Source organism: Centroberyx affinis, unplaced genomic scaffold, assembly GCF_046629955.1.
Source record: "Centroberyx affinis isolate AG114_WGS23_722 - 3 ecotype Tasmania unplaced genomic scaffold, CSIRO-AGI_Caff_v1 ptg004226l_1, whole genome shotgun sequence".
Taxonomy (NCBI): Eukaryota; Metazoa; Chordata; class Actinopteri; order Beryciformes; family Berycidae; genus Centroberyx; species Centroberyx affinis.
The window spans coordinates 12508-34081 of record NW_027281968.1 but is presented as its reverse complement, the minus strand read 5'-3'; the positions used below and the strand labels follow the sequence as shown (position 1 = coordinate 34081).

Below are 21574 nucleotides of genomic sequence, written 5' to 3'. Positions count from 1 at the left end.
GAGGTTCTTCATCTTGTCCACGGGGTATTTCTGACGCAGTGAGACCCCGACATACCGCAGCAGACTGACGATATCCTTTTCTTCCAAGCAAGCGTTGACTTGGCTCCAGTCTGTGGTGATGTCTGCCCACTGTACATTAGACAGTCTCTTGGTGACGTCATCCACCATTTCCTCTAAATCCAGGATGGCATCTGAACGGGGCAACTGAAACAGCACCCTATAAAAAATCTCCCAAAACGTGTCCTTATGAATTATCACTGGCCTCCCCCGAATGGTGGAGGACTCAGCCGACAAAGCCGACAATATCTCCGCTCTTCTGAAGTCGGAGACAGATGAAGAGGAAGAGAGGGAGTCCACAGAGGGAGCTGGACACTCAGCCAGGAGCCTCTCCACCTCCATGGACACGGCAGCCCTGATGGCAGAGGTGATCTCTTTCTTGCCAAGGGGCAGGTTAACCCTGAGTTCCTTGTACACTGAGCTGAGGATCCGCCTCTTGGTGGTCTTGGTGAAGAACACACAGAGCTCCCTTGTGCGGTCCATGGCTGCTTCTGTGTCAGACTCTCCAGAGACATCTTCCATTACGCACACCGACACTATTGCAGCATCAATGAGAGAAAACGGCTCCCACGAGCCGCTGTTCTCAGGTGTGTTGCCCAACTCCGTTTCGATGTCCTTGAATAACTCCATGACGAGGTCCGTCACCACATTATAGATGCAGCTCGGGTTGGACATCTCCTTCATTGACTCGCGTGCCTCAAATTCAGCATCATTCATCTCTGCCTTGTTACTCAGAAATACACTAGTATTGTCACTCAGAGATGAACAAGATGATGTGTGATTTGAGGCGCTGTCAGCAAAATCATCCCCTTCAAGATCAGGAGGGGAGGCAAAGAAAATGTCATCATTGCCAGGGCTTCCTGATTCAGGGGATGCGGATTCCTGCCGATTGGACGGCGAGGAGGTGGATGGGGCAAAATCATCCTCTTCAAGATAAGGAGGGAAGGCAAAGAGAATGTCATCATTGCCAATACTTCCTGATTCAGGGGATGTGGATTCCATGACAATGTAGTGTGACTGCTGTTTGGATGGCGAGGAGATGGATGGGGCAAAATCATCCTCTTTAAGATCAGGAGGGAAGGCAAAGAAAATGTCATCATAGACAGGGCTTCCTGATTCCGGGTATGCAGTTTCCACGACAATGCGGCGTGGCTGCCGATTGGACGGCGAGGAGGTGGATGGGGCAGCGATGATGTCTTTCTGCTGCCACTCCTGGATCATGGAAACAGGAAAGATGCAAAGAAGAAAGGAGAGGTTAATTGGAGTATTGCCAATAGCTAGGTTACTCTGCATGTAAATGTCACTGACTATGTTTGAAATACTCTGGTTAGGGTCTTATTCAGGTTAAGCTGTTTACATGAACCTTTGATACTCTGTGACTGGGTATCCCTGCTGTCATAAATATACCAATTAACAGAATATTACTGTCTACCTGGGGAGCCCCACCCACAGTTAAATCTAAAGTCTGCCAGCAAAAAATTGATGACTAGTAACTCTAGTTACTGGTAAAAAACAAATTAGCTACTAGTACTGCAGGGAGAGTGTGTGCACATGTACACACACAAGCATGCACAGACAAGTGCACATGCACGCACACACACAGACCACTGCTTTTTTGCACTGAAAATGTGCATAATCCATCTTAAAAAAATATAAATATCTATCTCCCCCTATTATCACAGATACAAAGTGACATTTTAACATGGAAGATCCTCCCAATTTTTTTTAGGCAGGATATAATTGAAATGAATATCCTATCCAGACCTATTTATTTAAAAAGTAGGAGGTTTGGGATTGCCAAATATTACTATATTACTGGGCAACCCAGCCAAGAGCAATTGGACAGTGGTTAGTACAATCTCAGAATGCTTGGGTAAAATTGGAAAAATCAAGAGGTGACCCCACACCAATTAAATCATATTCTCTATTTTGGAGTTAAAAAAATATTACAAACAATCCTATTATTCTTAACTCCCTGAAAATATGGGAAGTATCACATCAATTTGTGAAAGGGGCTTCCCCACTATCACCTTTTGTTCATATTTGAAGGTACACGTCTTTGCCCAAAGGTATTATCGAAGTCCAATACATTTTTAATAAAGGTCTGTTACTTTCATTTAATAAATTGCAGACAAAGTATAATATCTCTCACTATGATTTCACTTACAAGTAAGGCATTTGATCCAAACTAAGCAACAGGGTTTTGATGAACCAAAGCCCTCAGTAATTAATCTGATACTAAGAAATACTCTGGGATACAGCTGATTCTTTCAGTTCTAATTTGAGATATAAAACATGACAATTTAAAATTTTACACAGAGTTTAGGCTACTTTACACCAGCAAGACTACACAAATGCACCCAAAGATGTCTTATGTCGGAGATGCAAGAAACAAAAGGCTTGATTTTACATATGCTCTGGCCTTGTTCAGAACTAAAAAAATGTTGGGACTCAGTATTAATGTAACAGTAGGCTGCTAAACTGTACTGACTGCTGTTGACTGCTCATTTATCTACAGACCCATGTGAACTTTGTGCTTTTCCTTCGCAAAAATCAATAATATACTGTATATATATATATACGCTACTGTACATAAAAAGTACTATGTAGGTCTAGTTAATGAAAAGTAATAGAAAAACGGACGAAATAGGCTACTCACCACCTCCGTTGACTCCTCCACTGCAATCATAGACAACTGTTGAATAGTACTGTAGGCTCCTGTGTAACTGACTCCTTAGGTCACTAGGCTTGTCTTCTCAATGTCCAAAGTGATACAGAGCCATTCCTGTCAGTTCTGGGGTTTAAATAGTCTACACACAGCGGTACGTCATATTGACCCCATTATGACGTCAGAGCGCTTTGACGACCTGGGAGACGCGGCCCAGGCAGGCAGCCAGCTTCACAGTAAAAATAGCATTTTATCTTATAGCTTCATGAATTTTACTAGAAACAAGAGACAAGTTTCTTGAGACAAGAAAAAGGCAGATAAAGCTGGCCAACCCGAAAGCCGCTTTGCATTGGAAACGGTCCGAACTACTGGCAGATATTTTAAATTTGTTTAATTTAATAGATTAAATGAATATATTAAGATGGATTTTTTTTTTGCAGTGTAATGTTATTTTTTGCAGGTTATACGGTGAGTGTGCAAGAATCCATAACTATATAATAATATTAATTTAATATTAATTATATAAACAGCCTATTAGGCCCGACTATGATAGCTAGTGCCGATGTTGTCGCATTTTGACTTCGATCAAACTACTGAAAGTATTTTCACACATGTGATTGGCCGCATGGCAGAACCACAGTCTGTTGAGGGGGTCCAGCTCTGAGAGGTAAGTAGAAAAAACCGTGGCTCCTAAATCCTGAGCCCATGGAGTCTAATGGAGGCCCCCACGTTCACGTTGCTTAAAATTCACAGGAATAAGATGAGAGAGGAGACGTTCCTTACGCATTACCAACATTATCACAACATTATTTAACCTGTAGTTAATCTTAGTCATGCTGGTTATTGCCTATAGGGAATAAGTGGAGAGGAGAGACGAGTGTGGTGTAAAAGCTCATTCCAAGAGATTCCGTGCAGTTAATTCACTATGACTCAAGAAATTAATATGCTTTAATTTTGTAAATGTTTGTGTAAATGTATTGCTTACTTTTGACAGTGTGTCTATAATATGTAACGTGTGCAGGTAATGAAGATGAGATAACAGCACTATGGTTGCTAAAAGAGCAGTTTGAAGCTAAAAATAAGAACTCCTCAAGGTACTGAGAAATAAAGGGAGGGAGTTATTTGGCTTTAACAGAACACCAATTCAGATCAGCAGTGACAGGTCTATAGCGTTGTTGAAAGCTGGTATGCGTATCTTCAATAGAGACAGCATGAGCATATGAAGCCTAATGTACAGCTTCAGTATTCTGCTGAATTCCACACAACTGGAAGAAACCGAGGGAATAGTGTGTGTGTACATGCATTGTACTTGGTAACAAAAGTAATACTAATGGAAGCTGTACTTGCCAGACTGAAGTCCAAAACACAGACGCTATCAAAGGTAGAACTGGATGATGAAGTGGATGTACAACAATTTGCTATGCATGACACTGACATTTTTGCCTCAGCTGATGTAGTCGAGAGTAAATCCCCATTTAAAGACAACTTTGAACAAATAAGGGCAAAAGCCAATTGACTGCCATGATTTTTCTTAAACAGCTTGGGTCTAAATGTTACAGGTCTGCAGGAGTGTTTTGGCATATATAACTTGTGTAGTTACAATGACAGGTGACCTGTGTAGTGTTTCATCTGTGTAGCCTATATATAGCCTAGTACAAAAATGCCAAATCTCTGTTTAAATGTAGAAGGGAACTTTCAACTAAATGATTACAACAATTCTTATCATGGAAAAACATTGTAGGCTACAGATTGTGTAGTAGCATTTTGTTGCTTAATTATTATTTTTTTATGCAAAAATTATTTTATTTTAGTCAATATTTGAGCGTTGTGGATTGGTAGAAATTGCGCTTTTATTCTGAAAAAACCGGACCGGACGTCTTATTTTTATATCTTCTGGCGCGGAACACAGGCGGAAAACAGACTCGTTTATCGGCCCTATGAGGCGTTACATTATATAGATGCCCTATAATATCATCGGCAGGACAGAAATTATACGAACTGCCAGCGACTCGGCCAGACAGTTTGTTTCACTGTAACAAACCCAGTCTAAAACAGGTTTTTAGTCCTGATCCTGGGCGTGATGCAAACAGCGTCGGGAGTTGCAAACCCTCACCAGTCATTGGTTTTCTTTGACTTGGAGACAACTGGACTCGGTAAGATAATTTGTCCCATGCTGTAACAGGATGTATGACACATCAAGCAGTGTAGTAATGTTGCAAGAAAACGTTTGCATGTTTTGTGAGTGCTACTGTCTCGTGGTACTGTGTCCCATTGTAATGCCGCGGAACCAATTGCAGGCCATACTGCATGAATGCACATCTCATATAATGCTGAACGCATACATGTATGTAGAGTGATCTATACAGGGGCGTAGCTAGGAATTATTGACAGGAGTGTGCACAGGAGGAGGCTCCGGGCCCCCTTCACTTTCCTGTCATCCCCACACCAACTTTACTCCATCTATGACAAGCGTCTCTGTCTACCCATCCACAACTCAACACACCTCCACACATTCATTTACTGATCAATCATCGAACACACCCGTAACTGAGATTTGGCATTTTGGGCACTACCTTGATAGTGCTAACCGGCTATATGTGACACTATATGTTCACCCTGTTCAGACTTTGTCTAGGGTAGGACAATTTAGTTTTAGTCTGCACAGAAAAAAGCCTAGCCAAATGTTACTCCTGCTTGTTCCAGTTTGTCCCAGATAATGGTGCGTTCATTTATTTTTGTTCTGCATTTGATGCTTGACGTAGAATATATGAGTTCTTGTTATCCCTGTACTATGTGCACCATCATGAGAGTCGTGTATGTTCCTGCACCAGTGTCCCCATGACAAATCCCTGTACATTAAAGCAGCGGTTCCCAAACTGGGATCATGGGCCCCCCATGGGTTTCTTGAGAGGGTACCGGGGGAACCCCAGCAAAATATGGGTTAGTTCAATTTCACCGTTACTTCATTCACTAGGAGTTGGCACGATAAGAGAATGTAGAAGAATGGATATTCTGATCAGAGGTTTCGCTTTCCCCACTTAAGAGTAGAGACGGATAGCAAAATACTACTCAGATGGGTTCCCTGGGACAAAACGCTCTATCAAATGGGGTCTGTGGTCTGTACCATACCAGTCTGGGAATCCTTGACATGAAACGGTTTGGAAATGCCTGCCTTAAAGTGATTAAGATCTTTAGTCTGGAGTGGTTGTGGATGGAAGCCAGAATGGGAGGAAGGAATGGAAAGACGTAATGAGTCCTCTGGTGGTAAATGGGGATCTCTGTTAAAACACAAAAGACATCAGGGACAGGATGGAGTGGATTGCTAGTTGGTATCGGCAGATACTTAGTTGAGAACAATAGATTATATATTAAATTTACTTATCCACTGAACAGACACTAATGCTCTTATATTGATCTTGAAACATAATGGATTGGATCCATGTCTGGATTACCAAACCAACAGAGGACCTGAAGCCCCGGACAACTAAGTGCCCTGAAAGCTCTCGGCTCGTGTGTAGATACATTTGTAGTTTAATTGTAAGTTTTCACTCTCAGCCAGAGTTACATACTATCTTGGATATCTTAACTAGTTGTACACAGAGCAATTTTAGTGTTGTTTGTTGTTAAACTATCTAACCTACAGTATCTAATGGGTACTTAACTGGGCAGATGCACAATTTAAAAGGGGTGACCACTGGCTATGTGTGGGATAATCCAATTATTGGCCAATATTTAAAGTTTAGCACAGAAAAAGCAATATGGGTGTAAATTTATTGATGTGAGTCCCAGTAAATGAATCATTGCTGTCATTTTGTTAACATCTGAGGAGTTTACTTCCAAAATCTGACATCCACCATTTGAAAAAAAGTGCCATCCACTCTTACAATATTATTGATGGCACACACAATAAAAAAACAGTCAGGTAATTTTTGAAGGTAAATACATTCCCATTTGGCTACTATAACGCCAATTTATATAGGCTACCACAACAGTGATTCAACCTCTAGCCAGTTCATGAACGCTTTTACATACGTTACATTTCCTGCTCTAAACACCTGGTGTCTGGTAGGTCTTTCCCGGGGAAGTGATGAGTTTTACGTTTCCGCTGGCAAAATGACAGACATGTTTACACACGGTATGCTCTATATTTAAGAGATTCTGAATGATGATCTCTTCAGTTGTGTCGTCCCATCAGGTCAGACTTGTGAGATCGTCCAGCTGGCTGCGGTGAGCGGAGGCCACTCGCTCAACCTGTACACCGTCCCTCGGTGCAGAATGCAGTGTGGAGCAGCCAAGGTGACCGGCTTCAGGGTCCGCAGACAGAGACTGTACCTGCATCGCCGGCTCGTCCTCACCAACTCCCTCCGAGAGGTCCTGGTGTCCTTCATAGCCTTCCTCCGCATGCTGGGACGCCCCCTCCTCATCGGCCACAACATCCGCCGCTTCGACTGTCCGCTCTTGGCTCGAGCGCTCGACGAACTGGACCTCAGAGCCGAGTTTCGGTCGTCGGTCTCGGGCTGCTTAGACACTCTGCCGCTATCCCGCGAGATGCTGAAGGACCACGGCCTGCAGAGTTTCCGACAGGAGAACCTGGTCAGGGAGGTTTTGGGTCTGACCTACAAGGCCCACGATGCTTTGGAGGACGTGCGGGCATTGCAGACGCTCTATACTGTGCTTCAGCCCGCCTCAGAGCTGATCTGTAGGCATAGCTTCACTCTGGACACCATGGAAAACAAGCCGCTCATGAAGTCCGCGGCTGCCAAAGCTACAGCGGCCTGCAAGCTGCCAGGACAGCGGCCGCTGTGGGAGCACTTCAGACAGGCAGTGAGGGTCACAGAAAGCACCGAAGGGGAGCGTGCCGCAGAACTTGATGCCAGATGAAACATTGTTGCCAATATTTAGTGTCATTAAAGGTGTACATGTAACATTTTATATTGTGAGCCACCGCATCTTTGGATTTTCTAAAAATCTGCCGGAATGAGGAACGGCACAAACAGATTACTTCACGGCACAAAAGAGGAAGAGGGCTGTTGTTTTTCCCAGCACAAAAGGAGCTAAAGCTTTCAGAGATTCTGGCAATGGATGTTGGTAGAAAGTGGGGGAAAACACACTTCCAACATGTTTATCCTCAGTAAAGTTTCTTCAGTAAAGTGAAACAGAAAACATGGAGTGTTACAACAGCAGCCTGAGGAAGTTGTTGCAAGGGGAAGGAGGGTTACAAACAATGCATGCACATCTGGGAGTAGCCCATTACTACTACAGTCTTGTACTTATGGTCACTGAGCAGTTGCAGTGTAGCAGTTAAGTTAATTACTTTGCTCATGGGCACTTCAGTGGTAGTCATTAAGGGAGCGGAAACGGCCTTTAGTTCACTTATGCTACCTAGATTTACCAAGATTTTGTAAGCCAATCTGCAGACTCATATCTGTAAGCTTTGGTCACACCCTTACATTGATTTCAGAAGCTTACAGAAGAAGCGTAATATGGATTCTGAAATCAATATAAGAATGCATAATTCCCTCAATTATTTTACAATGGTGATTAGATTGAAGACCGTCCCTAAAGGATCTGTTGGTGCTGAGGTTTCATATCTTTAATCCTCTCAGTATGTGTGTGCAGGAATCTTCTTGGCTCTTTCTGATAGGCAGATGGTTGTTAAAAAGCACACGCCATTTGCTGCCTTTTCACCATTTATTGCGATAAACACTGACGGGCCAAAATGGTTCTTTGTCACAAAAAGCTTAGACTGAAATGCCTTTTTTTGGTGTAATAAATGGTGAAAAGACAGTTATTAGTGGGCGGGTTTTAACAATTTTCTGGTGCTCCACTCTCCAGCAGCTACACTGGATGTGCAGACGCATCTCTGCTTTTGACACTCTGTTTAAAATCAGTCTCACCACTCAGGGCTTTGAAGTTGTGTGGCAACTGTAGAACTTTATATACAATTTTATACTGAATTCACCTCATCTTTTGACAAGCTCTATATACACAAGAGTTTTAAATAAATCTGCTAATAAATTTATTGTATTTCTACTGTGTGTCTTCGGCTGCTTGTATTGGAAGTTTTATCCAATGAAGGCTAATGACAGAACAAAATAAAGAATGCAGGCAGTATAGTAACAGAACAGGGCTTTATTAAATCAGTTTGACATACAGATGCTCTCTGCAGATCCATGCTACAGCATCATATTCAAAAATGCTAATCCATGCCCTCGTTGCAGAATAATATTCCAGGAAACGTTCTCACGACAGTTTAAGTAAAACCAGTGAGGTAAAACCGTTGCAGCCTTCAGATTTGTGTGCATTTGAAACACACAAATTAACAGACAAAAGTATTTCAAACTCTGAAAATAAAAATATCAACAACACTTTAGTGCAAACAGTCCCTCTGGAGGAAAAGGGACCTCTTTAAACTACTAAGGTGGCTTAAAACAAGATCAGTAACACGAGTGAAGTGAAATGGTTAAATGAAGAGTTTCATTTCAAAATGAGATACCATTTGAAATGGTGACCTCCTACAAAATGACATCACAAAATAAAAAAAAAGTATGACTTTTTAAAGGAAACTGGAGGCTCTATATTTTAGAGATAATGAAGGAAGAACTTAAGCTACAGATTAATAATGAACTTCAAATCCTTCTATCTGTAAAGTTTCTTCCATTGTTCAACTTTTTAGCAACAACATTTAGTGCATCAAAATTAGGGACAAGGTTAGAGATTCAAGCTAAATCACAGCTAAACACCAGAAAACTCCACAACAACCTGCTCTTATGGTTATGTAGCAGGTACAGCTTGGACCAAGGTTGGGTCATTCATCAGTCATTCATCCACTTCAAAATGTAAAGTGAAACAGTTATTCATTGGTAGGTTGACAGATTGATAGAGCATTCATTCTCAAATATTTGATTCAAGATAAGCTATATAAACCATTTTAGGAAAAAAATGGAGAAAATCCACTTCCTGAATTGAATGAGTTCAGATCGACCCTGGTATGTACTGTCATTTTACACAGTAGTTTGCACCATACTGAAATAATCTAGTAACAATATTGTACGAACATCTTGTAACCAAATGTAATAATTACTTGGTCAAAGTGGTCACCATTTTGTGAAGGCAAACCACTCACCACATGATATCACTGAGAATTAGCGATATAAAACGCTATAATACAATGCTATTTCCGGGATAATTTATTTTATACAGAGCAGTTAATGTCAAGTGTTGATGGTCAATAGCCTACAAACAACATAACATACAAAGTCTGAAACATTTGGCTGCAAATACTCAGAAATACAGAAATAACTGTGTATGATTTGTTCCTACAACACTGTAAAACCCTAAACTGAATGCAGCATTTTGTTGTACACTGTACAACACCTGTGTGTGTGTGTATTGAATTATATGAGTATGCGACAAGCAGCAGTAGTGCATTTTCAATCTTAACGAACAGGTAGTTTCAGTCCAGCAGTCAGACTGGTCAATATGCATTCCAACTGATAATTCCTATAGAGTGTGACTAGCCAGCCGAGCTTCATGGGACGGAGCTAGTTAGCGATCCTTCTTGCTTGCTCCTATTTATTTATTTTTTCAGTCCTTAATGTTAAGTCCTTTGATGTACACTACTTTGAGGATATGTTTCCAGACCGTACACATGCATTGGTAACCGTTGTATAAAAGCAATAATACCCTGGAGGGTAGACTTTATTGTGATTGGTACTCTGTTTGTGGCTCATTATCACAGTCAAGAAGGCCCTTTCTGGTATTACTGCTATAAGTCAAACATGCACAGGCATCTCAGTATTACACCATATATTCTCAACCGCTAATATACAAATAAAGTAAATGATTCATCAGGTGGCTCCACCAGTGATCCTGGAGGAAGACAACTACTGGCTCATCGGGGGAAAAGTAATAGACATGCTCAGTCCTCAACAGCAGTAGGTGTTAGATGTACAGCGCAGTGAGTCGCGGTGTACTGCACCAGTGTAAACACATACCACCCCCCCCTCCCCCCTTCTGCTTCATTACTGTTAAAAAAATAGATTAAATATAGATTGTGTGTGTTTGTGTGAGCGTGTGTTACCTTCATCATAGACTGGAAAAGAAGAATGTGGAGGTATAAGTTGCACCTACACCACTACAGGTTAAAAACAAGGTTAAAACCAGTTACAAATCCAGCTGCAGTCCGTAGGGTGGGTTGGGTCGGAGGGGCGGGGCAGCGGGCACAGACGGGCGTTCGCATGCTGTGTCTGAAAGCTCCTTTTGCATACTACCTACTAAAAAGTGCACAACAATCAGCCTCAACCCATAATGCAGCGTACACCTCATTCATTCAAGCCGGTGTACTCAACAACCCTCTTTAATTATAGGTAGAGTAGCATGAGCTTTCACACACAGCCACACACTCACAGCTACAGCAGGCAGCAGGCTCGAAACATGGTCATTCCCGACTGGGAGGTGATGTGCAGGGAGACGCTCTCGTTGGCCGAGACGAAGAGGACGGTGCCCCGCCTCAGGGTGATGTCGGAGAGGGCGGCGGCCGAAGTCGCCGCGGCGTCGCCTTCGATGACCAGGAGGATGCCGGCACAGTCGACCGGAGCCACGGTGTACTGCTTGACCGAGGGCGGCACCTGGGACGGAGGCAGGAGTTCAAGTTCAACTTTATTATGATCCCAGAGGGCAATTGATTCGCAGTAATAGACAACACAAAGAACAATGCAAAAGTTAAGAAAAAAAAAAAGACATAATCAAACACACATCGCAGTGGGTTGTAGTCTAGGGTAAAGTAAAGTGCATTACAGTAACGTATTACTAGAGCAAAGTGCAAGTGCCTATCTATTTAACAAGTTAATAGCTGTTGGAACAAATGAGTGCTTGTGTCTGTTTATTTTAATCTTCGGTACTTGAAACGGGTACCTGAGGGGAGAGTCTGGAACTCTGAGAGAGACAAGGTGGTGAGAGTTTATTCACTTTTAACAGTTGCAATATGCAACTTTTTGGGCATTAGGAATAAATAAATGTGAATCTGCGTACATGCTTAAATTTCCTGATTGAAACTGGCTTTTCAATGATGTTCTCTTCTCGAACCTTAATATTGTTTCATGAGCTCAAATCTCAGAACTAATGGTGGTGCTGGTATTTTGTATCTCAGTCATGATTGTGCAGCTGTACTTTCATACAACAAACTTTAAACAGGCACATCATTAATTCAAAAGTACAGTTTTCCTTATCCTTTCTCAGATCCTTTTGTTCATATCTCCAGACATTTCCTAAATGTAAATTGATCAAATTAATAAATGAAGGATTTCATTACAAAACACTATGATGGTCATTGCTTAAATATATTAAAAAAACTAGGGCTGAATGATTTTGAAAAAATATCTAATTGTGATTATTTTGACTGATATTGCAATTGCGATATGATTTGTGATATTAGAGGGAATGATAATTTTTACATCATTATTCTCATTTTCATTGAAAAATGTATTAAAATGATTATGGTGTGATTTTTGCAGGGATCTGTACCAAACAAAGATGTTTTCTTAAGTCTGTAGAATATGATGTGTAGGCCAGGACATCTCTGCAGCACGACAATATTTAATTTAAAATGGTATTTTGACACACATTTCGCCTTTAACAAATATTGCGCCTCCTACGAAAATTGCAGTATGCCATACTGCGATTTTGATAAAATTTCAATTAATTGTTCAGCCCTAAAAAAAATATTGTCTCTAATTATCTAATCTAAACTGTTACTATTTTGTAAGCAACAGTGTTCAGGTTGCTAATAACTTCAACAATAATCCAAAGTCAGTTTTATACTTTTATACCAGCAATCATTTTGTAGTGGTAGATGTCATGTTTTTTGTTTTTTTTGGAATGACACTCGTAAAGTGTCAGACTGCTGCTGTCATTGAGTGAGCTGACGTTTCTTACCTGTATCCTCATGACAGTGAAGTCTGGCACGGGGGGGTCGTACAGGGAGACGCAGGGGTCAGAGGCGTCCTGGACGGGCGGGAAGATCTTGGAGCCGGCGGGGGCGGGGCTGTAGCTCAGCATCTCACACAGCGTGTTCACGTCGATGTACTTGGGTGTCAGGCCGGCCCTCACCGTGTTGTCCGAGCACGCCATGCACTCGATACAGTCTAGGTGGATGAGAGATGGATGGATGGATGGAGAGGGAAAAGGAGAGAAGTGGTCAACTCTCATTTTTTATCTCTTTGAAGGAAAAATCCACCCTCAGATGCTCAATGTGATGTCCAGTGAATTCCAGTAGTTATTTCTGATGAAGTGTTATAATTTTTTGATGTACCCACTTTCCCTCAAGCTGCCTCATCTACTTCTACTTCAGTTAATGATTTCCTACATTTCCCAGAATGCCCTGTGACAACCTCCAGAGAACGTTGAGAGAGCAAACCACAACATGTTTTGTTTTCGATGGATTTCTCCCTGTATGATTGTTGAATGTCTCTTGGTGCAAAATGGCGGCTCTAGAGAGAAGTCCTCGCTCTTTGATTCTGAGGGACTGACACCAAAATCTGACGTTTACCGTTGAGGTTTTAGATCGCTGTAAACATTTCTGCTATCCAACTCCATTGTAGCTGAAAATCTGACTTCACATTGTCTATGTTTGGCCAGTTATCCACAGGAATAAGAAAAATACACCACAAAAACAAAATGCAAGGAATGCAAGGCACATCACCAATGGGATGGATTAGACATTAGGAAGGCTGAAAGGAAGACGGGGCAGAGGATAAACACAAGAGAAGGTTCTGGCAGGACTAGACTAAAGAGACTAAACTCCCTAAACTCCCATCGCTACATAGCAGACAGAACTCAACTGAAGAAATGTGTTCTGACATGAAATAACTGCTATTTGAAAAATGTGACATCTTCTATGATATAACACTGGCATGAAAGTAAAACATCATGTAACATCACTGATGTTATGACTCATCTCAGCATGTTTGCTTACAAAACAGAAGCTAATCTGATTTGTTTTTAAATATCTAGCCATGACTAATGAATATCATATAACAGTTTGTTTTTCCAAAGGAGGAAAAGAATTCAACTCAAAACAAAAAATTTTCCTTTTCTGCTTGGCTCTTATTTGTTTACCTGCCACTTCTCTATCATACACTGGACTATTTGTCACATCTACTGTGTGGGTGCTGTGGCTCTGACCCTTGGACTACTGGCTGGCTGTTTGTAATGTTGACAGTCTAGGAATTTAAGCTTATTCTACTATTGTAGTCATTGTAAGTCACTCTGGATAAGAGCGTCAGCTAAATCTCAGCAGTGTAAACGCAAAGCGCCCACTGACCTCCACAGAGGTAGGCGTGGGGCTCGTTGGCTCCCAGGAACATGGCCTGGCCGGGCTCCAGGACCATGTGGTTCAGGAAGTAGATGGAGAAGCAGCCGATGTCGCCGGGGTACTGGGAGTGGAGGCGGAGCAACAGATCGCCGTTGCTGCTCAACGTGTCCTTCCCTGCCGCGGCTGCATGGGAGATAAATCCACAGATCACAAGTGAATATGTCGGTACAGCAGGTTCAAAACAGTTCCTTTTAAAAACGCTTCAACTTGAATAGAGAGTGCCACCACAAGATGGCTGCTCTGTGCTTTTATGCACTACCTGGATGTGTTTTAATCTAATGAATATCATGTTTTGATGAGGATGTTTATTGTATTGGTTTTACTGTCTTTTTAATGTTACAGCACAGTATTTCAGTGTTTCAACTGACAGCTGTCTTGTAAATCTATGATGATACTGACTTAACTACTACTGCTACTCATTTTGGAAAAAATCCTTATGTGGGGTTCATCATTCAATATTTCTAAAATATAGAGTCCCCACTCTGTAAAAGATTTTTCATTTTGTCAACCAAGGACTTAAGTTACTTAATATGCTTCTGGATAGCTCAGTCTCTAAGAAAACCTTCATTACACACTAGATCCTTGACTATATGTCAACATAAAAGGTTATTGCCACACGAGCAATCTATTTATAGTTGAACGTCAATATGTGATACACATTGAAAGCAAATTCCACATTCCTTATTAGAAATTCTCAAAAGATTCAACATCTGTGCTGTTCAGTGGAGCAGTGACATAAAGGTAAAGATGTTGTGGTTTCAAATCCAGTTTCTGACCGATCTGCATGTCAGTCTCTTCTAATCCCCTTCTCCCCTACCAGCTAGTACCTTAACTACTTTCTCTGGGTAAGGAAAGTGTGGTAGAGGTACATATGGATGGGATGTCTTCTTTAGATGTGAAGTAATCTTCAAAGCCAAAATAGGAAAAGGATAGGATAACCTACAGTATAATCTAAGATACAATCCCAATAAGACTAGTGGGAAAGCACAGACTGAAAATGGTAAACTCTTACACTCAGTCAGTGAAAACAACAATTCTTACAGTCAGTCCAACATTTAAGCCAGTACAGCATTCAATGTTTTGACTCTAAGGTCTTACTGTTCTTTGAAGTAAGAATTTACTGTGTAAGAGCCCAAGAGTTCCCCGGCCTCCTCACCCTCTTCGGTGACTCTCTTCACCAGCATGTTGAGCTGGTCTACAAACACCTTCTTCTCACAGTTCATCATCCTGGTGAAGCACTTCTTCAGCGCCTGGCTCGTACGGACCGCGTCTCCCACGCTGCACCGCAGCTCGTCCGCCGCCTCGTTCCCCACCAGAGCACGGAACTCTGGGACAGCTGAGAGACACACACACACACACACACACACACACACACACAAAAACCAAGGTTATTATAGTACTTTTTGTTTTCAATTTCAGTTTAGTTTTAATTAGTTTTTAAAGCAGGTTTGCTAGTTTAGTTTGGTTTTTATTTTTTGAAAATGCTTAGTTTTAGTTTAGTTTTTATTAGTTTCAGTCTTTTTTTTTATAATATGGGGTATTTGTCAGGGGCGAGATTCAAAAATTAAAAATACTAGGCTTATGTATGAAATAAATTGACAAAGACGAAAACTAAAGACGTTTTCTCTATAATTTTAGTTTATTTTAGTTGAAGTTAGCCAGACTAACCTAACATTTGTCTGAATGAAGTTCGTCTAATTAGCTTGTTTAGCTGCAGGACATCTGTGATTATTGTTTGTCTTCCAGATTTGATTTTCAAACAAAACAGCACATGAATGCAACGCTGTTTAGCAGCCGACTTGGAAGTCCCGGATGTCGGACCTTCCAACTTTTAGCATTCAAAACACTTTACCTCATCAAACATAGCATATACATTTAAAGGGTTTGATTCAAAGCACAATGCCTCCATCATGGAAAATCCATCTTACTGCCTGATGTTCATTGTTCAACATTTCAAAAATTATATATATCATTACAGATCATTACATACATTTAAATCACTGCCCGACAACCCAAAACCATCTAATGACCCAGTGGGATTACGGGACTCACATTTAAGGAATCCCAGGATCTCCTCCACCGGCCTGAAGCCACACAGGCCCTGGAAGCGGGTGAGAGCGATGGCCATCTCCGGCTTGTGGTTGTTGTCGGGGTAATGCTCCGGAAACTGAGCGTGGAGACGAGCAGCCAACTCCTGACCGGACCACAGTGATGGAAGAGGAAGAGGGTTACTGAGGAGGGCAGGCAGAGAGCATGTAGTGCTGCTGCTCTAACCAAATTCTGTTCAATTCATACACAAACCTACTGCTAAAACTACCCATAACCAAGTGTGCTGTATACTCTGAAATACAGTAGGTTAAACATACCAACATCCTATATGGTAATCCTAAAACAATTGTTACTGAATTCATCATTTCAAACCATATGGATTGAAGTGCAGTATATCACAATATATACTCTGGAATAAAACACAATTTCTTAATAATGAATTTGAAATCAGATTGACTGATGGATTCTACAGGAACATACAGTATATAGTTGTTTCCCAACCTGACAGCTCATGGTAAATCTACCTGACACCTTTAAAATGTTATGGGTAATAATCAAATTCTCTATGGGAAAAATGAATGGGAAATTTACTTCTGGAGCCCAATGTTTCAGCTCTATTTATCATGAATCAAATTGCACAGTATTATGGGTAGATTTTGCTCTACACCTTTCTGATCTCTACTTTAGCATCTACTCAAACTTGGAAAACAGTAGAACATGCTGCCATTTTCAGTATACCGATGGAGAACAAAATTGCCTACTAAACAATTTCCTAATTGAGAATGCTGAGTCAACTTACTGATCGGCAGGTACTATGCAGAATTTGAACACTGCATGCGTGTATGTGTGTGTGTGTGTGTGTGTGTGTGTGCGCGTGTGTGTGTGTACTCACCCTGTTGGGGTGGGCCTGTATGGACAGCGCCGTGTTGACGGACAGCACCTTGAACAGGAAGGGCAACTGACCCTGGAAGGTGTCTTTGACCTTGGAGCCCAGGCAGCCGGGGAAGTGGGCGATCCACTGGCCCAGGGTGGTCTGGGCGATCCTGTTGTCTTTGATCTGGGCGTCGCCTTTAGGGTGGGCACCCATCCACAGCTAGGAGAGAGAGAGAGAGAGAGAGAGAGAGAGAGAGAGAGAGAGAGAGAGAGAGAGAGAGAGAGAGAGAGAGAGAGAGAGAGAGAGAGAGAGAGAGAGAGAGAGAGAGAGAGAGGAGAGAGAGAGAGAGAGAGAGAGAGAGAGAGAGAGAGCAGAGATGACTTCAGCATGACCTTCAGGTGGAGGAATATTATTCATCCAGGACCATCATTCATTTTCATATCACTCCTCCTGGTCATGGTAGGGTTGGGTTCTGTCACCCGGTTCTGTTTAGGAACCGGTTCCAAGTTAAATACACAGAATACCCGAATTTGTCCCCCAGCGGAACGTCTTAACGACCTTAACTTAACTTTTTCCCAACAAAGTATGTAAAAAGGGTTGATAAAGGATTCGAAAGGATTCAGATTCAATAAGCAGATTCAATGCTGGATTCAGATCTGATAAAAAGCTTTTGAACCCTAAACAGAGGTCACAGTGGGTGGAGGGTGGAGTGGCCTAAAGGTTACAGAAGCGGACTTGTGACTGGAAAGTTGCTGGATTAAATTCCTACTGCACTGGGAATGGGAATGTGACTGGGGAAAGTGAATGAATAACACTGTAATAGGGCTGCAACTAACGATTAATCTGTCGATTATTTTCTCGATTAATCGATTAGTTGTTTGGTCTATAAAATGTCAGAAAATGGTGAAAAATGTGGATCAGTTTTTCCCAAAGCCCAAGATGACGTCCTCAAATGTCTTGTTTTGTCCACAACCCAAAGATATTCAGTTTACTGTCATAGAGGAGTAAAGAAACCAGAAAATATTCACATTTAAGAAGCCGGAATCAGAATGTTGACTTATATTTCTTTAAAAATTACTCAAACCGATTAATTGATTATCAAAACAGTTGGTGATTAATTTAGTAGTTGACAACTAATCGATTAATCGATTAATTGTTGCAGCTCTACACTATAACCCCTTCCGCAATGAGTAGCAGTGAGCAAGGCACCTAAATCCCAGTTGCCCCAATGGACTGTATGAATGTGTGTGAATGTTTGTAACTGTATACACAGTGTGAAGCAGGAGGGCGCCAAAAAAGCAAAAGTACAACTATTCCCTGAGTAAATAAAACTTTAAAAAGGTTGTGGAGGTAGCGGGAGCAGTAGCAGTCCCAGGGAAACGCTGATGAAGGCTTTAGCGATGAAACACGTTTGTTTCTTTGTCTGCTTCTGTGCGTTATAATAAACATTTGTAATTCATTCGGTAGAGCGGACTCCTTTTTTGAATCTGTATGCACAAGAGTCTGCACCCTGAAGGCATCAAGAAGAGTTTGGGGTTGAGCGAGCAATTCCTTTATTCTTTATTCTATGCAGTCCAAGTTGTTCCCAGGCCTCTAAGCATCCCACATTTACATTTACAGCATTTATCTAACGCTCTTATCCAATGTGATTTACACTCAGAGAGAAGGGAGAAACCCAACCTTCTCACTCAATGTAAATCAATCTGGGTAAGAGGGTTAGTGTAATGCCTTCAATGTAAATGTAGGATACTGTCTCTCAAGGACACTTCACACACACACATTGGCTGCTGCAGGGGCTCAAACCTGTGACCTTTAGGGTATGGGACAGTCTCTCTAACCGGTGTACTGTGTTGGTCACCCAGGTACTATTCCAATAACAGACAGACTCATATTTTCACTGATTTTTTTATAATAACACTGATTACATGTGCACTTTCCATCCTGTTCCACTGTAATTTCACACTGCTGTATATGCCTGCAGTAAATCCTGTCATTCATGTTGTATAATGATTTTAATTTTAATTTTGGTGAGGACCTAAAGTATAATAAGCAGGTTTCAAGCTCAGGTTTCAATTACATCTGCACACACTGACCTTTTTGAACTTTTTATCACTGCTATTTTATGTCAATTTCTAACAATAAAATAAAATAGAATCTAATAAAACCACTGGAATATAACAGATTGAATTTGGAGACTAAATAACACAGGATAGGATCACAGTTGATTAATCCCCCTTCTCACTTAACATTTATAGTAATAAAACGATTATTGATAAGAATGTAAAATGACTGGATCAAATCAGTCTGACTGATCGTCACATATTTCCATTCACTCACATGACAATCTTTCTCAGTTAGCCGAACATTTGACAGACAGACTTGCTGGCCATTATGTCACATTATAGCCTCAAGCATCCGTACCACCTTCTGTATGTTGGCGTGAAAGCGAATATGACCAAACATAGCATGTGACTTTAACGTGACTTTACTGTGAAAATGTCACCAGTGCCACAAACTGATCTCCTGACCTTCATGACAAAACCCTCCAGAGCCACTGTAGCTAAATAAAGAAGGACTTATGACAGGCATGGAGGGACAGAGGTCTGCCAACATCCTGAGGACAGACACTGCATGTCAACCTTTGAAAATCATACTGGATTTCAGGTGATATCTCAGACACCACTAGGCGGATTTTGACTAATCTTAGAGGGATGATGCATCTTTGTACTGTGTTCCAGTGCCCAAAAAATTGACACTAATTGGCTTAATGAGAACCCTGCAATTAAAGGCCCATAATTAAGTGTCAAGATTTTAAATTCAAGCGTGTTACATCAGACACACTGGCACCATGTTGATGAAACTTTGAGGGACAATGCATCTTCGCACTGTGTTCCAGTGTTTAAAAAATGATAATGTAGCGGTATAATTGTTGGTTAAAGTTTTTAAACTCAATTTTTAAACTCAAACCTGATATCTCAGACACCAGTGGTGCGATTTTGAAGAAATTTGGAGGGATGGGTCATTTTGGCACTGTGCTCTTCCATTTAAAAACATTACACTCATAACTGAAGGTTAAAATTTCAAACTCTGAAAGGCCATAATATAACTGCTAATCCACTGGTTCAATTTGAGAAAACATGAGGGGGATGATGCATATTTTTACTGATTGGTCCAAGCGGGTGTCTGCATCATTCATGGAAGACATGTTTCCCTTGTTTGACATTACAATGAAGTAATCCGATTACAACCTGGAATTTACAGTCAAAAATACTTTTTAAAACCTTTTTATTTATTCAGGAAAGATTTGCTGAGAGAGCCTACAACCACAGTGTCCCAGCAGCTCCACTGGAGCAACTGGGGGTTAAGTGCCTTGCTCCGGGGGTCAGTCCAGGGATTCGACTCAGCAAACCTTCCCGTCACAGTCCCTCTCCTCAATACTGACAGCTGTCTTACCTCTGCATAGGGTTTGCCATCCTCTATGACAGCCAGCGGGTCTCCGCCGACCACCAGTCTGGCCACCTCGCTGTCCAGCCCCACCTTCCCCCAGGCGTAGTTCTGCACGGCACAGGTCAGCGGAAACACTGAGGACGGGAAACGAGACGATAAAAGTTGAATTTGTAGATTTTTAAAAAACCAAAAGAAGTGAATATACAATACTGCATCGCGCGGCCTCCTCCAATCTCTACACACACTGTCGTAAAAACAACGCACTTTTGCGACGATCCCTTACTCCCCCGGCCAGCTGACTCTGCGACGTTCATTGAAAGCAAAACATCAGCGACTGAGCCTGTTCGGTTTAAAACAAGCGGACAGGCTTCATATAAGACACATGATTACTTCACATTTACACACAGCGATGACCATTGTCATTTCAAAGCGTATAAAAGCCTACCGCTCCCTCGTGAAACAAACAATCGATCAGCTCTAATGATGTAGATGCTCGCTGATAACGAGCCATTCGGTCTCATAAATCGATCCGGTATCATGTTAATAAACTGTTACTGGACCGATAGGTTTTCGAAACGTATCCGCAGAATGAATGATTTGAAACGGGATGAAGGAGAGAGTCTCACTCACCTCTTACTTCCTCCATGGCTGCGACGTCGGCTGTCAGAGCGCCGATGACGTCACGACACGAGAGCTATTAAAGAACTAGTAAATCCTAAAAAAAATAAATAACTTGAATCAATTATCACAGCAAAACCATAGGAATCACACTATAGGTAAAAATATATAAGCTATGTAAAAAAAAAAAAAAAAAAAAACGTAAAGTACGAAGTTACTATAAACTCAGACACTATTCATATCATATAATATTCATATTCATATTCATTCATATCTAAGTCGCTCCCACGGGAATAGTTCAGTCTAATAGGCTACGAAATTATTCCGCTTTTTAATCGATCGTGTAAAAATCAATAAAATAATGGAAAGATGGAAACAGTAGAGATAAATTGAGGAGTTTTCCATTCCAAAATTATATCCACTATTTGGATAATGATCACAGAATGATTCTCAGCATGAGAGTAAAGGATTTTTATTAAAGCTATGG

The 21574-nt window shown here is 41.4% G+C and overlaps 2 protein-coding genes across 2 annotated transcripts; one reads left to right on the top strand and one right to left on the bottom strand.

The window, feature by feature from the left end:
- The first annotated feature begins 4805 nt into the window (after positions 1-4805).
- plex9.2 (PML-like exon 9.2) lies at positions 4806-7776 on the top strand. Its single transcript, XM_071543115.1, has 2 exons — positions 4806-4878; positions 6921-7776. Exons 1-2 carry the CDS (start codon positions 4806-4808, stop codon positions 7604-7606), a joined length of 759 nt encoding a protein of 252 aa, XP_071399216.1. The 3' UTR covers positions 7607-7776.
- Positions 7777-10909: 3133 nt separating this feature from the next.
- mpi (mannose phosphate isomerase) lies at positions 10910-21124 on the bottom strand. The gene is made up of 8 exons (XM_071543114.1): positions 21100-21124; positions 20476-20603; positions 17041-17241; positions 16152-16293; positions 15256-15435; positions 14049-14222; positions 12662-12870; positions 10910-11355 (listed from the first exon to the last, which is right to left on the bottom strand). The coding sequence occupies exons 1-8, from the start codon at positions 21113-21115 to the stop codon at positions 11137-11139; spliced, it is 1269 nt and encodes a 422-aa protein (XP_071399215.1). The 5' UTR covers positions 21116-21124; the 3' UTR covers positions 10910-11136.
- Between the last annotated feature and the right edge of the window lie 450 nt (positions 21125-21574).